Here is a 19697-nt window from a genome sequence, read left to right on the forward strand (position 1 = left end):
TGGCACATGCCTCCACCAGATCAACTATCTCATCATTCATAGCTTTCCATAAGATGGACTTGACAAGACCGTCGTCGTCGTCCCATTTGTTGTAGGCAACAATATCCTCAGGACTAGTAGCCTTAGTGACGCCGGTGACATGTCCCTTCTTGTGCATGCCTCGAAGATGAGCAGTCATGAGTCGTTTCCATTTACGGAAATTGGTTCCGTTCAGTTTGGTGCCCCCAAATGACCCACTGTCAGAACTTTTGACAGATACTTCGAAGGTCGGGAGCTGAGAACCCTCAGTTTCGTGTCCAGAACCCATTAAAAAGAAACAAGGTATTAAGATAGCAAACAAAAACAAAATTGAGAACAATCTGTCGCCGGTGTATTTGCACTGACGGTGAGTATGCAATGACAGAATCTGGCGAACCGGGTCAGATCGATGGACCGGGTCGGAGTACCGAGTCGGGTTGGAGGACCGGGTCGGGTCGGAGGACCGGGTCAGATCTGTTGACCAGGTCGGTCTATGTGGACCGGGCCGGATCAAGAGCGGGCCGGGTCGGATCCGGGTAGATAAATATGTTTCGCCGAAATCGGGGTTTTTGAAATTGGGGTTTCTGAAATTGCTTGAAAGCTCGTGGAGGATACCAAGGAGGAGCGACGTCTTCGGTGGTGGAGCGTGACCAGAGCGAGGAGGAGCGACGTCACGGTGGTGGAACGTGACCGGACCGGCAGTGGGAGCACCAAAGAGAGAGAGAGAGACTGGAGCGTCGCGGAGGAGCAGGCCGGGTCGATGAGCTCCGGAGGTAGGCCGCGGCTACGGAGGCGTCGTCGAGAGGCGAGTCTCTGGTAGCGGCGATGAGGAGCAGCGGCGAGAGAGGGTTAGGCAGCGGCTGGAGGAGCACCGGAGCAGCGGTTAACCGGCCGGAAAAAAGCGAAAAGAAGAAAAGAGTACGAAGGCTCTGATACCAACTAGAAAAGGTATGAAGCTTGTATATTGCTTGAATTTGAATTGATGAATTCATATACAGATTACAATGGTATATATAGGCTAATTCATACTAACCACCTACTCACTCCACTATCTCCACTATACCTACTACATTCCACTCACAGTGTGTGTGTGTGAGAGAGAGAGAGAGAGAGAGAGAGAGAGAGAGAGAGAGATTTGGATGAGGTTTTGGTGGGTTCGTTGCCGACCTAGCGAGTCGGATATAGATGGTACGAATGTACGATCGATCTTGCTGCTTCTACTTTCTGGACTATGTCTTAGATGTTCAAATTCCTTTTATCAAATTCAAAGAACTAGTGTTTGTAGTGAGCTTAAAGAAAGTCCAATAAAAAATTGTTTATATCATCAAAGCATAATAAGTTAAAACTTAAAAGACTTGTAATTCATACTAAATGACGGTATTTTAAAATATTGTAGCCCTTTTACTAATTTTTTATATAATAATATTCGTGATTTACACGTAAATTAGGAGACTAGTGTATTGGTAACATCATAAAAACTACTAGATCACTAGTAGTGGTTAAACAATTTGTAGAAGAATTCGCTTCTACGGCTCTACCCTCATTGAACCCTAGCCGGTTGCGGCATTAGCACCAAGGGTTCCCAATGTGGCTCTTTAGAAAATGCAGGGTACAATTGTCTTTCTCAAACACTGCCGAACTTATTTGACGCTTATTTGAGCGCTTTTAAAGTGACTCCGATAGTATTTGACGGTGCAATGTCCCCCAATCCAAGAAAATGTCAGGAAACGCGCCGGAAAGGTCTGAATATGAGACGCAAACAATCGAAAACGTTTACAATACGTGGCCAAAAAGACAGTTCTACCCCTTTGTAAGACAATTTGAATACCTTGGTCTCGTGTTTGCTGTCGTTTATTTCACTTTGAAAAAGGTTGCAGGCTCCTCTAATTCTAATTCAAATAAGTAAAACCTCCCTCCACCTCTTCCGCCACCATTGCCGCGATGGCCAGCAACAATCTCTTCACGTCATTAATCTCCGACATCAAATCCTACTCCGGCAAGGACCCACTTCTCCCTTGGCTAAGGTCCTCCTATTCTTCCCATTATCTCAATCCAACACTTTTCTCTAAAGTCTAAACCAAATGTTGGGTGTAGAGGGATTCGAAGACTTCAAGACTCACTCCCCCAGAAGCTTCTAGAAGAAAAGCTCCCCCGCTTCCTACAGAAATGCGCCCAGACCTTCCATTTTGATGAGCGCTACCGCAACGAGCCTCACTGCCTCCGAGTCTAGTTAAAGCTGGTAAATAGTCACATTGATTTTATGATTGTAACGAGACGCATTAATTGATTCGTTTAGAACTTTCCTGCCAACGCCTATAAGCTTATTTTTGCTACAATTGTGTTTTCGCTGCTCCACGTGGCACTCTAAGCAAAGGTGATATGTGTTCCCTTTACTATAGTACTAGAAACTGCCCACACCCCTATGAGTGTGAAAAAATGAGCGGTTATTATTGTGAATATGTGATTTTCTAAAAATATTTATGTTTTGACTATAAAATCTATGTTTCTTTGTATGTTAATGTGAGATGTGAAATGATATTTTTGGATGTTCGTAATTTGGTAGTACTTAGAATGCTGGCTTTATAGTAATGGAGATATATTTGACTGTTTGGGTGTCCTCAACTTTTCACGGGCCAAGGTCCAGAGTCCAGACACAATCAACAAACCAAGTCCAAGGATTGGAAGAAATGAGATGAGCTTATGATGAAGATCCCAACTGGCCAACTCCCAATAACAAATAGTTGTGTCTCTCTTAGTAGTCAGTACACCCGAGCATTTTATCCTTACAGCTCTCTGCTCTATTTTCTGGTTTCTTTGAAATGTTATTCAAGTTAGGAACCCAAATATTTTTTGCAGGAGAGAAATGGAAAATACTTGTGTCCATATACTAGTATTGGACGTATGGGTGCAAACTCCTCTTATTTCTTTACTTTTCATAATGTGAATTTAAAATACTAACTGTTGAAAAATTTTAATAATCAATAAATATCACATTTTGTAAAAAAATCAATGTAAAAAAATATCGTTTGCGTAGCCAATTGTAACAAACAAACATACCACTGATTATGAGATAACTATTTTTATCATGACTATTCATTTGTTTGATGTAATCGACTTAGCAAATGATTTTTGTTTCAATTCATATTTTACATAGATAATCTTCATTGATCGATTGATCGTTTAGACGATTAATATTTTAAAATCACACTTCTAAAAAATATAAAAATAAAAAAGGGTATAAACATGTGTGTGTATGGACACAAGTATTTTCCGAGGGAAATTGTTTATTACCTAACCAAACAGTAGGGCACAAAAATTAAAAAGAGAAAAATCAGAAAATGTTGAGAAAATTCATTGAACTGGTGACCAATTTTTCTATGTTGGTTCAATGCACAAGTAATGGTGATAAAGGAACCTTGGCCAAAATTGCACCAAAGTCTAATATCATGGGTAGCTGCTGACTTTGAAAAAGGCATTGAAAGAGACTAATGAACCATATAAACAGTCATTTGAAGGTTTACCAGAAGCTTAAGTTGCAGCAATAAACTTTACGTCTGTAGAAAACTTCCCTACGTATTTTTGATGTATGTCATAGTGTCATACTAAACGTATTCGCCTAAACATATACGCTTCAGTTACATTTCTTTTCCTAAAACGTATGCTGAATTTGAAGAATGTTTGCACAACGCTAAGATAACATTGTAGAATCATTAGTTCCTCTTATTATCGAGTCATGTAAATGATATCAACTTTGTATTATTGCCTAATTAAGAATTGACAAATTAATTACAACGTATAAGGAGAGTCGGAGATTGGCCAACCAAGTAGCTTATGGCACTAATTACTTTCGCTAAGAGTGAGTGTGTAAACCAAACATCCAAACCATTGGTGCAACAACAGTTTCAGTTAAGTATTACCAACTTTTAATCTATATATGATCAAAAATGAGTTTATCAGTTATACTTCTTATATGTAATTACTAATTACATGTTCTTAAATATCTTATACTCAAATAAAATGAAATAGTAAATTATCAAGGATTATAAAGGTGTGATGACTTAATTTACTAAGTCAATTTTAATTAAATTAATAAACTTATATCATATATACTTAGATGTAAGGTAGATAATTGATCTAATAAAATTAATATATACATGTCATTTAGTGTTTAGACATTTCCACAAACTTCATAATGTCTGTCGATATTTCTCGAAATTTTCATAGAAATTTCTATTTTTTAGATTGTCGATATTTCCAATGGATATTTTAGTCCTTGATTTCAAATATGACATTAATAAATATTTTGTTTTTATATTGTTATGAAGATATCTAAAAGACTAAAACCTATAAAATCAACGGTTTGATCACTATTGTAACTGTAGGCTGTAGGAGAAAAGAAAAGAAAAGACTAAAACCTATAAAATCAAAGTCCAAAATCTAATGCTTGGTTTGGTGGTCAAAGTAAACTAGACGCGTGTGCTCCATGATGTAACCTAGCCCAACTCCCCTATTTACTTTCTCCAATATATTTTGAGGTAACTTTAGTCAAGTCTCTCACTTTTATCACGGATTTTGCAAACCATTTCCAGACCGAAAGCTCTAGCAAAGTTGAAGAAAGCTAGCTTTTTGCATTGCATTGCATTGCATTCAGAGCTTCACAGAGAACCCATTTCTCCCTATCCAAAGAGATCACATATTCAGCTGAGAATCACGAGCACCATTATAGCCCAGAACAACCCACTTGAGGGTTTTTGAACCCATCACAGAAAGGAGCGTCCTTTGGGTAGTTTGAGCTTTCAAGTAGAGATTGCAAAATGGCTGCTAAGGAATCAAGCTCTGCTGCTTCAACAGATTGTAAAATCAAAAGGGTGCTGACACACAATGGTAGATATGCGCAGTACAATGTGTTTGGGAACTTGTTTGAGGTCTCTAGCAAGTATGTCCCGCCTATTAGGCCAATTGGTAGAGGTGCTTATGGCATTGTCTGGTAAGTTTCTGCTTAAAGTTTTGATCTTTTTGGCTTTGGAATTGGGTTAATATTTGTGTACTATCTATGTGGTGAAATGGGTAATGATAATCAGGACCATTATGAAGAAAACGTGTATGAAATAAAGCTTAGAGGGACTATTTAACTGATAATATTTTGTTTTGGATTGGTATGGTTTGTTATTCCAGTTTTGTTTGTTGGATTTATTTGATCTCTTGGTATTGTACTAACATATAAAAAGGAGGGAATATGGTGGGAATTTTATTCTTGTGGAAGTTGCAGTTACCATGTCAACTGATTATTTTTCTCTTATTGTTACATGAATTTGGTGATAACTGCTGATATACCATGGAGCTGATTTCTTGAATATGATTCTTGGTAGTTGAGCAGGCTCGGTTTGCTAGGTTTTATGCTTTTATTCGGGTCATCAATCTGTAATCAAGAGCAAATTAGTCTACAATACTGCGTATAAACTGATGCATGTCTTGTTTCTTTTGACATAGTATGATAGTGGTTGATAACAATTTCCTTTTTCTTATTTTCTTCAGTGCTGCTGTTAATTCAGACACACATGAGGAAGTTGCCATTAAGAAGATCGGTAATGCTTTCGATAACATAATAGATGCCAAGAGGACGTTGAGAGAAATCAAGCTTCTTCGCCATATGGATCATGAGAATGTAAGTTTTATTTTTGAGTAATAATTGAACTTATAAGGAAGTCTAAGATAAAATTCATTCTGATACAGTGTTATGTGGCTATGGATTGGATAAATATGCCAAATTTACTCATCCACTTGCAACTCTTAGTTTCACTTATCCCATGGGAAAAATACTTATTGAATTGGTGTTCCATAAAATAGCATCTGCCAATGGGGACGGTAAACAAGTGCCTAAAAGGTTCTGAAAATGGTTATCAGTTATCCATGCTTAATACTCAGATAGGTGTTTCTTATGTGTATCAAATAAGTGCACTTCACTGGCTATGAGGGGAAACATCTCACACACCTGATCAGTGTGCTATGACCTTGGTACCTCATTCTTGTCTGTCTGGGATTATGTATAGGCATGTCCACGTTTGTGTAGCCATATCCAGACCTGGTTCTTTCACAAGTGCCCTTATGAGTTTCTTTTCTCTTAAATTTCATACGTTACTTATATTTGGGTCTGCTCTCAGTGCTCTGTATAACTGCTCAGCTAATCGTCTCCTCAGGTTATTGGCCTCAAGGACATCATACGACCGCCCAAAAAAGACACCTTCAATGATGTATATATTGTTTATGAGTTGATGGACACTGATCTTCATCAGATAATTCGTTCTGACCAACAACTCACAGATGATCATTGTCAGGTACGGAACAACGGCATCAATGAGTCTTCATACCTGTCATTTTTCTTATACATTTCAATATCTTTTTGCTGCTGCAGTAATTATTATAGCTTTCAAAATTGAACTTCCTAATTTTGATGCTTGATGAGTACATTTTAATGAAAAAGGTTGATGAGATCTTAAGATAAACACCTTAATAGAAGGGAAATTGTTTAATGTTTGATATGTAAAGATTCTGTTATATAAACTTATAAAAAGAAAAGAAGTAGTCTCATTTTTAAAAAATTTCAACTGTTAGAATTCAAAAGTTCTTGTTGATTTTGAGTATATATATATATATATATATATATATATATATACAGTCCCCTTCCAGAGCGGAGCTCTGTTTTGAAATTAAAGTGCGGGGTTCCTTATTTGACCCACTTTTCGGTCACTTTTTCACATCTCCACCATTCAGTAATTATTGGTGATCCTTAAGGCATTGAAAAACAATTAAATCACCAAATTGAATGAAATTGTGTGGATGATCTATATACATACCTAACTACTGAATGGTGAAAATGTGAAAAATTGATTGAAAAGTGAGTCAAATAAGGAACCCCGCACTTTAATTTCAAAACGGGGCTCCGCTCTGGATGGGGACTGTGTGTGGTATTAATGTTTTCTGTCAATCAACGGACCGTCTGATTATGTTTACCTATCCCGGTTAAAATTATAGATGGGAGTGTGATATCCTCTCAAGTAAAGATGTGAGTGTGTGATGTAATTCTTGAATGTTTTAGTGTGGGTTTGCTCGTCTCTTAGTTTGAGTGTTTCTGACGAACTAATTCTAGATTCTTATCCTGAAACATGCAGTACTTTCTGTACCAGCTGTTAAGAGGACTAAAATATGTTCACTCTGCCAATGTTCTGCACCGGGATCTGAAGCCAAGTAATTTGCTTCTTAATGCTAACTGCGACCTTAAAATCGGAGATTTTGGACTAGCAAGAACAACATCTGAGACGGATTTCATGACTGAATATGTTGTTACTCGTTGGTATCGAGCACCAGAGTTGCTTCTTAATTGTTCAGAGTACACTGCTGCAATTGATATATGGTCTGTTGGTTGCATACTTGGTGAAATCATAACCAGAGAACCTCTGTTTCCTGGGAAGGATTATGTTCATCAGCTGAGGCTTATCACAGAGGTACTACTTTAAGATCTTTCAGATGAACATAAACAAGCTTACAAGCATTATATTTTGTTCTGCTGATCTGTGGTTGAATTTGCATCAATAAATATTGAATATAAAAGGAAAATGCAACCTAGCTTGATAGTTTTCTACATTCTTCAATCCACTTCTCTCTGTTTATTGTCATTCTCTTTGTCTGGAGAGTTCCTGTCTCATTATAGCATATGCTATTTTTTTTTGTGTGTGTGGGGGGGAGATCCTTGGTTCAGACCTCCTTGTGATAAAAGAATATAAAAAATATATTTCATATTGGACATTTGTAGGTGCCACCATAATCAATAATGAAACAAAACAGCTCAGTTTCTATACGTTAATAGTTCATTAAATCATTAGTCTGCGAAGTTATCGCCAGGGGATTATAGTCCTGGGAAATGGTTTGGGCATTGTTGTTTCTTGCCAAGTTCTATTTTCAAAAGCTACTAATTTCAGTAAGCTGTAATAATATATGCTAGTTAAAGATAGGTATTCATATGTTTAGAGTACATCACGCAAAATCTCTGGCTGTAGCCGATGGTCTATTACGTCCTGCCACTTTCTTAGTGAACAAATTTATGAGTTTTTTTTTTAACATGGGAAGTTGATTACAAGTGATAGTCAGATGTGCATGGAACATAATGTTATGGTTTTGGTTGGTTAAAGTTAATAGGTTCACCTGATGATGCAAGTCTCGGATTCCTTCGAAGTGATAACACCCGCAGATATGTAAAACAGCTCCCACAATTCCGAAGGCAACAGTTCTCTGCTAGATTCCCTAATATGTCGCCTGGGGGTTTGGATTTGCTGGAGAAAATGCTTGTCTTTGATCCCACCAGACGCATTACTGGTACAAGAAATGGGTTTATACGTTGTAGAGCTTTTTCCAAGCGTTGGATCATATTGAGTCAATGTTTTTATCTGACTCATGGTTATATCTGTTTGCAGTTGACGAAGCACTTTGTCACCCGTACTTGTCGTCCCTTCACGACAACAATGATGAGCCTATTTGCCCCAGGCCTTTCCATTTTGATTTTGAGAAACCATCATGCACTGAAGAGCACATCAAAGAGCTCATCTGGAGGGAAGCAGTGAAGTATAATCCAGAGCCAACTCATTAGAAGGCATGCTTTTCTAGGTCTGCAAATACATATTATGAACGAGTCCCACTGTAACAATGTATCATGAATCACATTCGGAATAGCTACTTAAAGATTGTGTACTTGCAAATTGATTTCAACTGATGTACAAGGAGCTGAATTCGATGGTTGTTATGTTCTTGACAGACTCCAGGGCATAGTAGAATCTCAGTTGGGACAGAAAGATTGTGCATGCTGTATTATGGATTTTTACAATTAACCACCTGGTGTAAAATCAATAGATGTGAAGCTTGCTTCTTTTTTTATTGTAAGAATGAATCTGGTGTTCCTTGTTTTAAGCTTGCCTCCATTAGGGTGAGACCGTAAGAGCCCACCAAATAAGAAACTATTTATTTATTGGCTAAACACTCGTTAGGGGAAGAATGCCTAAAACACTTAGAAGCCCCGATTAGGCAGGCATTCTTCTCCAAGGTCTCCCACCCCCTAGCACCTAGGCTGGCTAGGCGGCCGATTTTAAGTTAATTGCGTCTGCACAATTCATCATCATTTACAACGATCCACTTCATAATCCACGTCTTTGGATGGTACTCCCCTGTTTGGGATGATTACAAACGCCATATTTAAATTCAGTGACCAGAATTTTTATGAGCCTGCTTGAACATCTCCCATTTACCTAATTTTCTTACACTGGACCTCGATTGTGGTCATCCTTGTGTTATGGAATTAGTGAATTACGTGTATTATATGCTTCATTTGATTGGATATTCTCATATTCATGAAATCAACATTGCTTTGATTTTGGTCTTCAAAATATAGCACATTTGTTAACTTCAATTGCAATCAGTGCCAATGTACAACTTAATTTGGTAAACATCTCTGGTCATTCTCTGGATCTGCGGTCTCTGGCATTTGCCAAGTGTCTCAACCTGTGTCTTCCCTAGATCTTTTTATGTTGGTTAAGTCGATTGAAGTTTTCGTACTCTTACAGAATGAAGAAGAAATAGTTATTCACAAAGCTCTATCCCAACTTACTGGATCGGAGGTGAATTTCTTGCAGCTCCCTGAGTATCAACCTTGGGGTCATATCCAAACCTCGATTCGAGTAGATACTTCTCTAATGATGGATTATTGCTTGCTTGTTCGTTTATTGTAATTATGGATTTGGTTCTGAAAATCTGTTTTAGCAATATTATAGGGATCCTAACCTCTATGGAAGCAGTTTCTCAAGATAGTACAAATATTAAAGTAATCTGTCACTGACCAGAAGAGTAATATATGATCTTACATAGTAATATTTTGTTTTTGCCTAGATATAGTTCGTCTATCTTGAGAAGAAATCATTAGTTGTTTTTTAATCAATGATTATTAAAGTACAGTGTTCTGAGGATATTTGGATCTGTCACAAGTATTTTCCTCTGTAAGTGCACTGCTGAAGTTGCATACTATCAACTGGTGAATTTTCTTCTGGGAAATTACAAACCCCGAGCTTCTCTGGACCCTGGTCTGCCAGAAGCTCACACGGCTGCGGAACCACTCCACTTGAAATCCCAGCAATATCAGTGCAGTTCCAAGGTACTTTCTTTGCCTTCTTTGCCATTGCTATTGTAACATTAGATATGCAAATCCCAGTAAATGGATCACCAGTTAATCCCCCCAGCTTACCTGCTATTGTTACATTCTCTGCTACCATATCACGATAATTTATGTTCTGAATCACTGGAAGTGCATTAGGATCATAACCATCATCTGCATGCGATCCATAATCTCCTGCAATCCAAAATACATACTTCATGGTTTTCATAGTCATCCTCCTGACATATATGTCTTTCACAAAACCTCCTCTTCCTACAGCGGTTTTGATTCTGACTGCTGATTCTGTGTTGATGGCAAGGATATCCTCAGCCCTGACATCTTGGATCCCACCGGACATCTCACTTCCGAGTGCAATCACAGCACTAAATGGAGAAATGCATGTCAAACGTCTGATCACAAGTGCTTTGGTTGGCATCCCAAAAGCAATACCATACTCATCCCAACCACTCTTTACGGCTATGCAATCATCTCCGGAGACAATGTAACAGTCCTCAATTCGAGTATTAGTGCAAGAGTCTGCACAATAAAATGTGATAGTTTGGTTAATAATTGAGGAGCACTTTACTATTTTATGTTAAAGTTTAATTAACATTTTTTGCAGATTAGCAAAAGCAAGAAATCAATATATATACTAATTGAGCTTGCTTACCAGGATTGATCCCATCTGTATTTGGTGATGTCACTGGTGCAAGGATTGTAAGGCCCTGAACAAGAACATTGCTGCATTTTTCATCTTTGTTAGTTCAAATCTTTAACTTACAAAAGACTCAAACTTAGTGAGTTTGAGAGCTGATATATGCAAGCTGACTGAATAACTCTGAATGCAGTTCTTACAGCATTAGACATAATCGCATAGCAATTAGAGAGAAACAAATAGCAGAGCCAGAGCAAGAAATTACCTGCTGTAAACAGGATGAACATTCCATGATGGAGAATTCACCAAAGTGAGGTTGGAAATCTGGATATTCTCTGAGAACATGATTTCGATCAGGTATGGCCGAGTGTACTTTAAGTCCCCTTTACGGAATTTTTGCCACCATAGTTCACCTTGACCATCAATTGTGCCATTTTCCCCTAATATATATGTACCTCATAAACTCAGCAAAATTTCTCAACAGTATTATCCACAATTGAAGCATATCTCGTGCTTGTTACCTGTTACTACAACATCAGTGAGGTTGGTTCCAAATATCAGACTGATGAATCTTCCACCAGCTGTATCCCTCCCTCGACCGTACGATGGAAGTGGATCAATCACAGGCCATTCATTCTCATCCTAGCACAATTATGAAGAGATAATATTATCACAATATAATCAAATGTTCAGCAATTGGATAAAAAAAAATGACCAAAGGTTATTGTTTTTTTTTTTGGTCAATGAAAAAGGGTTATTGTCTAACAGGTTTCTGTTGTCTAACCTGAGAGGCAAGAAGAACAGCATCCTTGTGGAGATAGAGAGTGAAATGGCTGGTGAGGTTGAAGCTCCCAGTTAACCATTTCCCAGCAGGAACAAAAAGTTGAGATCCACCCTGTGATTCATATTGACTCAGATGCTGAATTGCTGCCTGAAAAGCCTTGGTGTTCGATGTGGTACCATCACCAACTCCTCCAAAATCTATTAGTGATGCACTTTGTGCTCTGCAACTAATGGCTGAGTACTCAAAGCAGTCCGCCTTCTTAGCCTTCCGGCTTTCAACTCCGTTTGTGCATAAGAAGACCAGAACCAGTAGTACCACCATAGCCATCTTAGATAACTGTCACATTGAAACCACAGCCAGAACGTTCAACATGATTTTTCAATAACTGCCATTTTATTTTTCCGACTACAACTCACAAGCATAGCTCGAAAACTAAGCATTAAGAGAGCCATTTCTAGCAATCATAGCTAGAAATGTAAAGGAGAGAACTTTATGCATAAAGATTGTTCTTTTCATTTATAGCTCCAATGAAAATGATGAACATCAAAGTCTAATGTCTTTGGTCTGTGAAACCAAATTTGTAGAGCTAATAGGAGAGAATGATTGAATGTAATGGAATGGAATAAAGGTTACCTGAGCTCTTTGAGGAGTCCTCCAAAATCCACCCATCATACAAATCGTAGTTTCTCAAACCTGGTATTTTGGTTTGTTGCAGAGCCAAAGTATATATAAACTCTGCAGTTTGTTTTCTGTGTTTACCGGCTAATTTCACGCCACATCTTTTTCCGTGACTTGTTTGAGAATAAAGCCTAAAACATAAGCAATGGCCAAGTCCTAAAGCGCTGTAATCATTCTACATAGTCTTTGGATCATTGAAAGTTTGGGGACCAAAGCCTACGTAGGATCAATTGGTGTGACGCAATATAGTAAACAATGAATAATCAAACAGCTTTCGGACTCCAAAGTTTTAGAATTTTGGGTCAATTATAGTGTAATTCTTTCTCGATATATCATCCCTAATTAACTGTAGCATATTGTATAGATCTATCTCAACAAATTATTCGTTAGAATCTATGACATGTATATATAAGAAAGATTTGCGTACTGCGACTCTGTGAGTTGAGATATCTATGACATAAATAGATTATGATAATGCCATCTTTAGCTTCATCTCTATTCGAAGATACTTTGATTCTTGGTGTACTGGAGTAAGAGAAAGGGGCATCATTGTGAGATCACATGGTCAGTTCTGAAATTAGAATGGGGGGAAGTTGGAGTAGGCCAACAGTGTATTCCAATATGGCAATATGGGGTCAGAAAGATATACACATCGATGATAAACTAATGATGTGGAACATGCGGAAGGGAACTCACATTATGAACTGTGCGCACTATAGAAAGCATTCCCACTTTTCCCATTTCTATTCCATTTGAAAATCTGATCATCACATTTGCTATTTCTGATGACTAGTATGACGAAGAATTTGCTATTTCTGGGTGTGAAAACCACAAAATAGACATCAGTTCAAAGCCGCAAAATTAGATTACTATTGATTTTAATCAAAATTGAAACAGAAAATAACGCTACAACAGGGGCCTGTGGAACAGTGCCGATTGGGTCCGCAAATTCACGGTGGATTTGTCCGATTGTATCATTGTATGGTATGATTTGTTTGATTGTGTAGCATAATATATTGTCCCCGTGACACTTGGAATTATGGCCATCTCTTCACGGACACTCAAGTAGTGGATGCTAGAGAATTGAGGATAGTTATCACATTCTTCCGCATTATCTTTGAAAATGAATTGGTTATACATAATGATTAAGATTCACTTGTAATTGCGCTTCTTGGTCTAAAAAATAAGAAAGAAATGTATCGGCACCAAGCCGGCCACCAACTTTTATCTGTTACCAAACCCAAGGGAACATGAGAATCTTAATTGTGGCCAGGAAAGTAATAGAGAATACACTCAATACGTGGTGGTTGACATCGGTGCATCGAAGGTGGTCGGCTTTTGAGTGCCGGCAAGGGTCGGTGGGAGACGACGGAGATGTTAGATGGGTTGACGGTTGGGGTTAACACCAAAAAGAGTGATTGGAGGTTGAATCTCTCTGGGTGTCCCGAGTAGTTTTGATTTCTCCACTTCTTTGGCCCTTAGTCTTTGTAGATTTTGGATTTTGGGTCTTTTCAAGGACTGTGCCAAATTTGAGACCTTAGGTGTTGGGTTCGCTATAGTTTACTCCTGTGGAGACAATCGTCCTTTGCAAAAGGTGGTTCTAGAGGTTTTATAGAATAATTTAGATGTACCTTGGATGCTATTTCATACCAAGTTTCAGTTAATCACAATCTTGGTATGTTTAGGCCTTTCACAATCGAGGAGGTCACTATTGCAACTGAACAATGTGGAAATCTCAAAGTCCCGGGGACGGATGGGTTCCAAGGCTTGTTCTACAAGCAATATTGGGAATTAGTTTGTGAAAAATGTAAATAAGATTGCCATGGGGCTTACTAATGATAGTTATTCTATTGCTAATCTTAGCAAAACCAACATTGTTTTGATTCCAAAGGTCTCTCATCCGAACACTATGTCTTAGTTCCGTCCAATAAGCTTGTGCAACAGCTCCATCAAGATATTTTATAAGCTCTTGGTGAATAGAATGAAGTGCTTACTTCTTCAACTGAGCTCTAAGCATCAGAATGCCTTTGTGTCGGGGCGTCAAAATTCAAGACAACTTGATTATCGCACATGAGGCTTATCATTACTTAAAGCTGAAGAAATTGAACATGTGCACGAGTTAGCCTTGAAGTTAGACATAAATAAGGCTTACGACAGGGTTGAATGAGATTTCATGGAAGCTACGTTGCTCCGGTTTGGGTTTGATGTGAGGTGGGTAAGGATGGTTATGAGAATTGTCACCTCGGTTTCTTTTTCAGTATTCATCAATGGAAATCAGGGGAAGTCCTTCAATCCCACTAGGGGTCTCTATCAGGGAGAAACGCTGTCCCCTTATTTGTTTATGCTCGTTGGTGAGGTTTTATCGAGGGATGTGTCTCATGCAATTGCTAATGATTAGCTTCATTGCATCAAACTTAGCCTAAAGTGCCTGGGCTTATCACATTTAATGTTTGCGGATGATACAATCTTCTTCTTAAAAGCTACAATTGCATATTGTATTGCTCTAAGGTCTATCCTTGATTCGTACTGTAAGGCATCAGGTCAGGCAGTCAATTTTGAGAAGTCTTCGGTCTTTTTCTCGGGTAACTCTCCATTGGATCTTAAAGAGTCTATTGCTTTAATTCTTCATATCCCAGTGGCAGAGAAGCCGGGGGTTTATCTGGGGATGCCAACAATTTGGGAGAATTCACAGCGTTGTGCTCTCTTACATAAGAGAAAGAATTCAGCAGAAGTTGGATGGTTAGAGAGGTAATATGTTGTCGCAATCGAGGCGGGAAATTTTGATTAAGGTGGTCGCTATGGCAATACCAGCTTACCTGATGTCTATCTTCTTCTTGCATGTTTCGTTGTGTAAAGCGATTAATTCAGATATTTCAAATTTTTGGTGGGGCTTTAATGACACAAAGGAAAAGGTTCATTGGAAGATTTAGAATGCAATGTGCAAGAGTAAGCCCAACGGGGGCATGGAGTTCAAGGATCTGCAAGCTTTTAATAAGGCTCAATTTGGAAGACAATGTTGGCGGCTGATCTGCAATCATGACTCTTTATGGTGTAAGATCCTAAAGGCTCAATACTTTCCTGATTCTAGCTTCCTCAAGGCAAGGAAATGGTCCATGCCTTCTTGGGTTTAGAATAGTTTGTTGGCCAGCCGTGAAGTAATTGATGAGAACTCCTTTTGGCAAGTGGGGAATGGGAAGGCTATTTAGGTGTGGAGTGATAATTGGATCCAAAAGAACAAGAATGGAGGTATGATCAAACCCATTATCACCTCTAATCATTTCACTCCTATTGATGTGTCAGATATTATTTCTAGGGAGAGAACGTGGGATATTGATCATCTTGAGTCGTTTCTGGTAAAACTAATTTTGAGACTATCAAAGCCATTCCAATTGGGGATAAGGATGATTGTGACATGCTTATAGGGCCTCCTAACAAGGGCGGCCCTTATACTCTGTAAAGTGTGGTTACAAAGCTCTATGATGACATTTCCCCTAAAGCTTCTTCTTTTCACTCTATATGTCCATAAGTTTGGAAATTGATTTGGGATCCTAGCTTCAAGCCGAAAGTGTCCAATTTCTTATGGAGGGCTTTGTCGGGTGTTATCTCAACTAATTGGAGTGTTTTACGGGGATAAATCATCAAGTCCCCTATGTGCTCTTTATATGGAAAGTTCCCTGAGACAACAGAACATTGTCTCATTCTTTGTCTATGAACTTCCATGGTTTGGTTTGGAAGCTCTCTGAACTACAAGATGGATATGGCTTTAATCACAACTCTTAATGATTGGTTGATGGGAATCAACAAGCTTGGTGATAATGTGGCTGGTAAGTTTGATCATTCCAATTTGTTTGCTTTCATCTTTGGGAAATTTGGAAGGAGAGATGTGCGACTATGTCTAAGGGAGTGGCTCCAAATCGGATGATGGTGATTGAGAATGTTAATCGATCTTTCCGGAAATGGTCTTAGGTTTGTTTTATTTAAGAGGACAGACTATTGTGTGAGTCAACTTGTGCTCAGATGGAGAATTGAATGCCTCCTTCTCCGGGGTTGGTAAAAGTGAATGTTGATGCTGCTTGGAAGGGGGCTGGTCATTGTAGTGGCATTGGTGTTTTGGTGCGCAATCATAGAGGCTCTTCTTTGGCTGGTGTTAGTTTAGTTGGAAAACACAACTCGGCTATAGAAGCGGAGGCGGTTGTCAAAGGTTTGCAATTTGCTAACCATCTTGGCATGAGGGTTGTGGCTATGGAATGTGATTGCAAAGAGGTCCTTAATGCTTTTTTCCAATCAAGATTTTATTCTCAATTGGAAAGTTCTACCTTAGTACAAAAAGATTTTGAAGTTGGTTCCTTTGTTTGAGAAGGTGGTTTGGAATTGGGTCCCTAGGAAAGCTAACCATGTAGTAAGGTTGAGCTCTTCGGATTGGGAAAGCATGTCTCCTACCTCCCCAATTGATATTTTGAGGAATGATGGTCTGCCAGGACCTCCTCTTTCTTCTTAAGCTTGTTTGTGTTTCTTTACTTTTGTTTTCTTTATGTTTGTTTTGGTTTCCCTTGTTTCGGTTATTCTGTTGCTTTGGTTTTTTGGGGTTTGCCCCTTTTAATGAATTTCCAGTTGATAAAAAAAAGATGATTTGGACCTTGTTAGTTCTAGATTCTTGAGCTTCATTTCAAGGGTTTTCATTGAAATTGTTATGCTCTTAGTTTTTGTTAGAATTTGGTAGTTTCACATGGTTTGATTTTAACGTGACCCACGAGAGTGAATCGTGTCCGCGTAATCAACGATTAGCAATACAAGGCTTTACTTCATTCTTTCAAAAGTTAATAGGTGAAAATGGAATCTTAAGGACTGTGTATGGACCTCATTGTAATGAAAATATTATCAGTGGCGGATCTAGCCTAGGGATTGCTTGGGTTGTTGCCCAAGAAAAAAACATATCACTAATATCAATCTACACTTTACACATAAGGATAAGAAGATCGAGATCCTCCGGCATCGTTCGTCTCTAATCCTCTGACCTCCGTGCCCACTGCTGCTCGGCCTGCTCTAGTCCTCTGCGCCCAGCCGCCCACTACTGCTCCACAACTCCAGTCCTCCGTGGCCTCTGCCGCACTCCTCCCACCCTTACCTCTGTGACTCCTTCGATTTCACCTTCCTTTGTGTCAATTCTCTGATTTCAAATTTTCAATTCGATTGATTCCAAAGCTCATATGGATTATTTTCTTGTAGTTGACTAGTTGTGTTTGTTAGTTTATTGCATCGAATTGAAATTTGAAGTATGTGATGATTGTGATCTCATTTTTAGTGTGATTTTGTGTTTACTTCAAGCTCATAAGCTAAGAATCTGTGTTGTTGTGTGTTTGGATGATTAGATCGTTTGAGCAGGTTTTTGATTTATTATGATTCAATTTTGACAATTAAGAGGTGATGTTTTGTGTACATTGTTTGCTTGAATCCATCTTTAATTTTTGTATGCTTAATTTCATAATGTTAGATGAGCCAATTGAGAGTGTCAAACGATTGAAAACTTCATTGATGTATACAATTTGCATAATAATACACTTACATTGTCAAAATATTTTTTTGGCCTTCAGCCAAATTTGAAACCCTCCCTAGATTCTAATTCTAGATCCGTCACATGCCTTCAATTTTTGGCTGTCCCCCAAATAAGAACGGTTTAGTACGTGTGAATTATGAACCATAATGTAGATGGATATAGACTGTTTGGGTACAATTTAGCATGAGTTCTGAAACTTGTAACATCGAACAAATACTGAATCTTCTAGTAAATCGTGTGCCTTATATATGTGCTTCTGAAGGTAAGAAAGTACATGCACCTTTTGGTCCATTAACTTCGATGCATTATATATCCTTGTCAACTTCAATGGCTAGCCACATTTGAAAAGAGAATACGATATGCAGGATAGACAGATTGTGGGTGAGATTGGATTGCGATACAAGACTACAAGTTAATCAAACTGAGCCAGATTCATCGGTCAAGAAGTTGCAGATCAATTGCTAGTAGCTACGTACTATGACCCTGATCATCTTGAACGTTGCAACAGATTACATGTTACCAAATTAAAGAAAATAGCCATTAATCATCATACTATAACTATAGTTTATACAGGTAAAGTACTGTTGCAATTTGTTTCAATGGCGGGGAGAATTAATCAGGTTGAGATTTCTTCTATCAAGTTAGCTCAGTTTTGAACCAAATTAAAATGCCCACCCAACAAACAAAACCAACTAGAGCTAGCCAGCTAGGCCTCTTTTGCTGGTCTGATCAAATATCAAGTATAAAACAATTGCAAGGCCAATCTCACCTGGTAATTTTATAGCCCAATTATATAATATAAGGCTATCTCACAAAGAGCAAATCTTCGCACGAGCTAGCACTTCAATTATAAGAACTTGATTTCTACTCTGTACGTTATATATCCTAATTAATTGGTGTCTTTATATATCTAAGTTTAATCCAGATCGAGGTGAATGTGATACATGGAATTTGGATGTTAGCTAATTAACTAGCTAGACTAGTTAGGTAATCCTTTCACTGCAAAACTGCGATCTATATATATACACTCACCATCGATATTCATTTCCATGCAAAACCGCTAGCAATTGTATATCAGCATATGCTCATTTTGTGCAGTGCAAATGCATGTACAATATGTATATATATCTTTATCATTATTATGTAATGAAGTTAATTATTGATTGAAGGCTCACGCTACTGCTGCATTATATGCATATGAATACATATGCAGCCAAAATATATACCACAGCACGAAAGCTGATCTAAATGCATTACTCAGTCTTGATCAGTCCCAAGCATAAGCTTCACTAAAATTTATCACAGATGACAATATATCAATTCATGGCCAGCTAGTTGCTCATGCATCTTGTTCAATCACTCGATCATCAATTCATGGCCAGTTCTAGCTAATTTTTCAATTCATTTGGTTGATTTGCTATCTAGCTAGCAATTAATAGTTTAATACCATCAAGTATTGATACAATTACTTCAATAATTAAGTACTTGGCCGGTGATTAGCAGGATTTAGTAACTCAGGACCTGGTTTCTGAGGGCACGAAATGATATATAGCTTCAACACAATTACACAAAACCAGGCAACCAGCTACTAGCTAGATGCCCAGAGGGGAAAAGAATCAAACAAAGCATGTATCCATATGGGTGTTATTGAATTTGAACCTACCTGAGGTACGTCTTTGAGCATTTTCCTTTTTTGACCTGTTCCGCTTAATATATTTTGTTAGCAGTATTATATATCATCTCCAACTTATATAGGGATAGGGTGATAATTTTAGTATAGGAAATAGCACTAGAATAATCTTTATGTTCAGACAAT

General features: G+C 38.2%; 2 protein-coding genes across 2 annotated transcripts; one reads left to right on the forward strand and one right to left on the reverse strand.

Annotated features, from left to right (window-relative positions):
• The first annotated feature begins 4582 nt into the window (after positions 1 to 4582).
• Positions 4583 to 8942, forward strand: LOC126796456 (mitogen-activated protein kinase 4-like). The gene is made up of 6 exons (XM_050523281.1): positions 4583 to 5005; positions 5554 to 5683; positions 6216 to 6353; positions 7188 to 7520; positions 8205 to 8388; positions 8487 to 8942. The coding sequence occupies exons 1-6, from the start codon at positions 4833 to 4835 to the stop codon at positions 8657 to 8659; spliced, it is 1131 nt and encodes a 376-aa protein (XP_050379238.1). The 5' UTR covers positions 4583 to 4832; the 3' UTR covers positions 8660 to 8942.
• A 1005-nt stretch (positions 8943 to 9947) lies between these two features.
• LOC126796455 (probable polygalacturonase) lies at positions 9948 to 12553 on the reverse strand. The gene is made up of 6 exons (XM_050523280.1): positions 12283 to 12553; positions 11650 to 11985; positions 11387 to 11507; positions 11131 to 11305; positions 10881 to 10951; positions 9948 to 10747 (listed from the first exon to the last, which is right to left on the reverse strand). The coding sequence occupies exons 1-6, from the start codon at positions 12319 to 12321 to the stop codon at positions 10038 to 10040; spliced, it is 1452 nt and encodes a 483-aa protein (XP_050379237.1). The 5' UTR covers positions 12322 to 12553; the 3' UTR covers positions 9948 to 10037.
• Between the last annotated feature and the right edge of the window lie 7144 nt (positions 12554 to 19697).

This window comes from Argentina anserina, chromosome 5, assembly GCF_933775445.1.
Source record: "Argentina anserina chromosome 5, drPotAnse1.1, whole genome shotgun sequence".
Classification (NCBI taxonomy): Eukaryota; Viridiplantae; Streptophyta; class Magnoliopsida; order Rosales; family Rosaceae; genus Argentina; species Argentina anserina.